Source organism: Elephas maximus, chromosome 7 (assembly GCF_024166365.1).
Source record: "Elephas maximus indicus isolate mEleMax1 chromosome 7, mEleMax1 primary haplotype, whole genome shotgun sequence".
Taxonomy (NCBI): domain Eukaryota; kingdom Metazoa; phylum Chordata; class Mammalia; order Proboscidea; family Elephantidae; genus Elephas; species Elephas maximus.
The window spans coordinates 111581328-111587491 of NC_064825.1; the positions used below are offsets into that span (position 1 = coordinate 111581328).

Below are 6164 nucleotides of genomic sequence, written 5' to 3' on the forward strand. Positions count from 1 at the left end.
TTATCATTTCTATCATTAAGGAACAAGAAGCTTTCATAATCAGTGATCTAAGTATCCTAAGTATCAAAATCTAAGAACATAAAAAGAATGAGAAAAGAAATTAATGACACAACTAACAGTACTAAAGAGAATATCAATTAAAATTGAATTAAAGCCAAAATTTGATTCTTCAAAGAGAATAATTAAAGTTAGAAATTTCTATCATGATCAAACAAGAGAAAAGGGAGGGAGAAAAAGCAAATTGTTAATATGAGGGACGTACTGGTGGTTCAGTGGTTAAGAGCTCAGCTGCTAACCAAAAGTCCAGGAGTTTGAATCCATCAGCTCCTCCTTGGAAACCCTATGAGACTGTTGTACTGTGCCCTATAGGGTTGCTGTCAGTTGGAATGGACTCAAATGCAATTTTTTTTTTTAACTCATATTGCTGCTACCTGCTCACCCATTGCTGTTGAGAAAATTCTGACTCATAGCGACCCTATAGGATAGAGTAGAACTGCCCCACAGAATTTCCAAGGACCACGTGGTAGATTTGAACTGCCCACATTTTGGTTAGCAGCTTAACTCTTAACTACTATGCCACCAGGGTTTCCATATTGCTGCTAGTAGTATAAAATTATAAAAACTATGAACTACAGTTAGACAGTACCTATTGAAGCTACTATAAATTATAATCCACAAATCTACCTGTAGGTATTGACTTAAAATATCATAAAATTGCATGATTTGCATGAAAGTATCATCAGTTAAAAGTGCAGATTTAGAACTGTATCTAGACTTAGCAGGAACAATAAGTTTCATGAGCATATGGCTTACACTTCTATCATAACTGATCTTGCTTGCAAATAATTTCAAAGAGCAGATGAGAAAATTGAACCCCAAGGGAAGATAAATTATCTTTGGTCTTCAAGTGAGATTATATATTCATTTCAGGGTCAGATACTAAAAATAAATAAATAAGGCCAGTTTAACTTACCAACATGTACCCAATTGAATGAGGTGCATGCTACAAGAACCTGAGAAGAGTGGACAAGTTGGTCATTCTGGGCAGTCTAAAATTCCAGAAGTTTATTTCCAATGATCTCAAATATTCATTGCTGTAAAACTATCAAACTGGATCCAGAAATGAATTCAATTAAAGAATGATAGTTTGGAGAAATATGAGGGAGAGTCTAAGGGAAACATATTTGTAGACATGCAGGAGCAGCTTGGAAAGAACTCATTCTGAGTAAAGAAGGACTCCTCAAGATAGTCTTAATATAGTGTCTTAAATATTTAGTGCTACTATAACAGAAATACCATAAGTGGATGACATTAACAAAAAGAAATGTATTCTCTCACAGTAGAGGAGACTAGAAATCTGAATTCAGGGTGAAAACTCCAAGGGAAGGCTTTTTCTCTTTGTTGGCTCTGGGGGAAGGTCCTTGTCATCAATCTTTTTCTTGGTCTAGGAGTTTCTCAGTGCAAGGACCCAGGTCCAAGTGAAGAGCTCTTCTTTCTTGGTGGTAGGAGCTCCCTCCCCCTCTACTGGCTTCTCTCTCCTTGTATCTCTTGTAAAATAAACCATGATGCCAGACACACCCCCAGGAAACTCCCATTACATCAGATCAGGTCTGTAACCTAAATAAGGGTACTGCATCCCACTCTAGTCATCTTTAACATAACCTAACCTTGCCTTATTAACCACAGGCAAAGACTGAGATTTAGGACACATAGGAAAATTACATCAGGTCATAAAATGGAGAATAACCACACAGTTCTTGAAATCATGGCATTGACAACTTTATACATTTTGGGGGGGACACAATTCAATCCATGATAATGACCCACAAAATTAACTAGGTTTCCAATTAATTTTTAAATGATAGACTGATAATTGCATTAGTAATTACATTAACTTTTAATTCCTATTTCCCATATTTAACTCATTACTGACAGCAATGGTATAAAGTATGAGAAGTCTATAACGTTTGATTTCACAATTAGCCACTCTATTTTACAAAATTGTTTCACTGACAGGCTTCATCAATTAATTGTGAGCTTCTTTTGAAAATAAACTTGACACCAAACTTTCCTCATGATGTTTTTCATCTCTGTATTTCTCAGGGTATAGATTAAGGGATTGAACATAGGAGCAATAATGGTATAAAACAGTGCAAATACTTTATCCTCAGGAAAAGTTTTAGGAGGTCTAAGGTAGACAAAGATTGCAGGAGCAAAAAACAAGACCACCACAGTGATATGGGAGCCACAGGTAGACAAGGCTTTGCGTCTTCCCTCAGCTGAGTGATTTCTTAAGGTAAGTAATATAATGACATAAGACCCAAACAAGAGAACAAAGGTGGCTAAGACAACCATACCTGAATTGACAAGCACAAGAACACCAGTGATGTGGGTATCAGTACAGGCAACCTTTAGCAGAGGGAAGATATCACAAAAATAGTGATCAATTTCATTAGGACCACAAAAGGGTAACTGGATTGCCATAAATAATTGAGGAAAGGAATGGACAGCCCCACCAACCCAAGCAGCTAAGACAAGAAGATTACATCTTGTTCTATTCATAATAATCATGTAGTGGAGAGGTTTACAGATAGCAGCATAGCGATCAAAGGCCATGGCAGTAAGAATGAAGATCTCAGTACTGCCGAAGAAGTGCATGGTAAATACCTGTAACATGCAATTACCATAGGAGATGGATTTTGTCCCCAATAACAGATCGCCTATGAGTTTAGGTGTAATACTAGAAGTATAATAGATGTCCAGAGAGGCTAAGTGGCTGAGGAAATAGTACATTGGTTGGTGAAAAAGGGTGCTGCTTAGAATGGAAACAAGGATCAGAAGGTTTCCAACCAAGAGAGAAATATAACAGAATAAGAATAGAACAAAGCAAAATATTTGTATGTTCTTGTCATAAGAAAGTCCCAAAAGGATGAATTCTGAGACATTTCTCTGGCTTTCCATGTATGTCACTTCGGTGTGTGTTATAAACAAATGATTGAATATCTAAAAATAAAGAAAACACTAATTTAAATGAAGTTGAGTATAATAATAATAATATACAATATACCAAAATGGCTTAGTACGCAATGCTATTGATATTATTATTTATGTATGAAATTAAGCTCCTTTTTCTTTTATATTATGTCTCTTAATTTAACAAATATATTGTGAATTAATTTTATAATGGGAATGATGGTATTAAGAATGTACTTTATTCAATTTCACCAGTAAACATTAAAGAATATTTTAAATGTTACTTTGCTCATGAAGAAAACATCGTTTACTATTAAGTATGAAATTTTGATTAAAAAATAAGGTTTAATTTGTTCTTGTTGTTGTTGCTGTTAGATGCCATCTAGTTGATTCAAACACGTAGTGACTCTATGCACAACAGAAAATAATGCAGCCTGGTCCAGCAATATCCTCACAATGGTTGCTATGTTTGAACCCATTGTTGCAACCACTATGGCCATCCATCTCATTGGGGGGCTTCTTCTTTTTCATTGATCCTCCACTTTAGCAAGCATGACGTCCTTCTCCAGGGACTGGTCCCTCCTGATAACATGTCCAAAATATGAAGACAAAGCTTCCCCACCTTCCCTTTCAAGGGGCATTCCAGCTGTACTTTTTTCAAGACAGATTTGTTCTTCTTCTGGCATTCCATGGTATATTCAATATTTTTTGCCATACATACTAATTTAAAAGGCACAAATTCTTCTCCAGTCTTTCTTATTCATTTTCCAGCTTTCCTATGCATATGAGATGATTGAAACTACCATGACTTGGGTCAGGTGTGCCTTAGACCTCAAGGTGACATCTTTGCTGTTCAACACTTTAAATAGCTCTTTTGCAGCAGATTTGCCCAATGCAATATGTAATTTGATTTCTTGATGACTCCTTCCATGAGCCTCAACTATTTATTCAAGTAAAATGAAATCCTTGACAGCCTCAATATTTTCTCCATTTATCATGATGTTGCTTATTGGTCTAGTTGTGAGGATTTTTGTTTTGTTTATGTTGAGGTGTGATCCATACTGAATTCTGTAGTCTTTGATCTTCAGTATGTGCTTCAAGTCCTCTTTGTTTTCAGTAAGCAAGGTCCTGTCATTTGCATATTACAGGTTGTTAATGAGTCTTCTTCCACTCCTGATGCCCCGTTCTTCTTAATATATTTCAACTTCTTGGATTATTTGCTCAGCATACAGATTGAATATGTATCGTGGCAGGATACAAACCTGATACACACCTTTCCTAATTTTAAACCACATAGCATCCCCTCGTTCTGTTCAAACCACTGCCTCTTGTTCTATGTACATGTTTCACATGAGCACAATAAGGTATTCTGGAAATCTCATTCTTCACAATATTACCCACAATTTGTTATTATTCACACAGTCAAATGCTTTGTAGAATCAATAAAATACAGGTAGACATCTTTCTAGTATTCTCTGCTTTCAGCCAAACTCCATCTGATATTAGCAATGATATCCTTCATTCCACGGCTACTTCTGAAACTGGCTTGAATTTCTGGCAGTTCCCTGTTGATGTACTGCTGCAACTGTTTTGAATTATCTCCAGAAAATTTTACTTGTGTGTCATATTAATAATATTGTTCAATAACTTCTACACTGTTGCATCACCTTTCTTTACAATGGGCAGAAATATGGATCTCCTCCAGTCTGTTGGCCAGGTAGCTCTCTTCCAAATATCTTGGCATAGACAAATGAGCACTTCCGGTGTTGTATTCATTTGTTTAATTTACTTAACTAAAAAATGCATATTTTATGTGTATCTTATCCATAGATTCAACTTTCATTCTTCAAGCATGTTCTGGGTCATCTCCTCTGAATTATTTTCGGAATGTATATTCAGAAAATCCAAATATGTGTTTTAAAAAACTCAGCTTAAAATGCTGAATTTTAGTGTGTGGAGAGTGTATTCTTCTATGCTATGTGAGTAAACATTGGCAGTGAGTTATGCTAAACCTGTGCAGGTCTGGTTACATAAAAAACTACACAGTAAAAGAAGAAATTTTAATTAAAGTTTGAAGTTGTGAAAAGTAACTGCAAACTCATTCACTTCTCTTATTTACATCTCACAGGTTAGAGAAAAACATCCAATATACAGTCATTCAAGTTTGTGAAGGCAAAGGAAAGATAAAAAGGTTGAATTACCCAACTGTGTTTGAATTGTGCATATTTTAAAGCTTCTTACAGAAATTTAATCTTTTTATATGCATTCTAGGCAACAGATGTCTAGAAAAGAAGATTATAACAAAAGCAACTAAAACAAACTTAGTGGTCAGTTAGGCTATTTGTTGCATGAATAAATGAATGAAAAATTTGTGAATCACATATGATTAACCTTGAGACAATAACACAGGGGAAAAGAGAGTGCAGAATAGAAAGAATGACCTTCCGAGAGCTATTTTATCCAGTGATAAGGAATGTTACGGCACACAGTGGAGGTGCAAAAACTTTAGCACGACTTCTACCTTAGTTTGGATTTGATGTGGCAACGCTGGTGGCCTTACCAGTTGTTTATTTTTTAAAACGCATAATGCTCCTGTAGTAAGGTTATTCAGAAACCATCAAATCCAGGAATACATAATTCCAAAATTTGTATTATTTATAGTCTTTGAAATTTTAGATGGCAATTAGATAACATGTATGGCATTTTACCATGAGAAACCAATTATATTTTTTACATATATTCAAAAATTTAATTTTATCAAAGAAAGTCTCAGTTTGTTCCCACCAGTACTTCACTATCGACATAAGCTTTCCTAGCCTTCATTTTTTTTTAACAAAGAAAAATAATTATCAGGCTCAGAATGTTCAGTATTTAACAGTGACTAAATAGATTTTAATTATTTTTGAGGGTTCTTTAAGAAGGCCTGGTGGGGCAGCAGCTAAGAGTTTGGCAGCTAACCAAAAGGTCCGTGGTTCAAACCCACCAGCCACTCTGTGGAAGGAAGATATTGCAGCCTGCTTCTATAAATATTTACAGCCTTGTAAACCCTTGGGACAATTCTATTCTGTCCTATTGGGTCACTATGAGTCAGCATCAACTCGATGGCAAAGAGTTTTTGGGGGTCTATGACCTATTTTTTCCTTCTTTAAACCAATGCAAATCCATACTTTTTGAGTGAGTATAAAGTTCAG

General features: G+C 35.4%; 1 protein-coding gene across 1 annotated transcript; it reads right to left on the reverse strand.

The window, feature by feature from the left end:
- Nucleotides 1–2022: 2022 nt before the first annotated feature.
- Nucleotides 2023–2961, reverse strand: LOC126079584 (olfactory receptor 4P4-like). The gene has a single exon (XM_049890674.1). The coding sequence runs from the start codon at nucleotides 2959–2961 to the stop codon at nucleotides 2023–2025; it is 939 nt and encodes a 312-aa protein (XP_049746631.1).
- Nucleotides 2962–6164: the final 3203 nt, after the last annotated feature.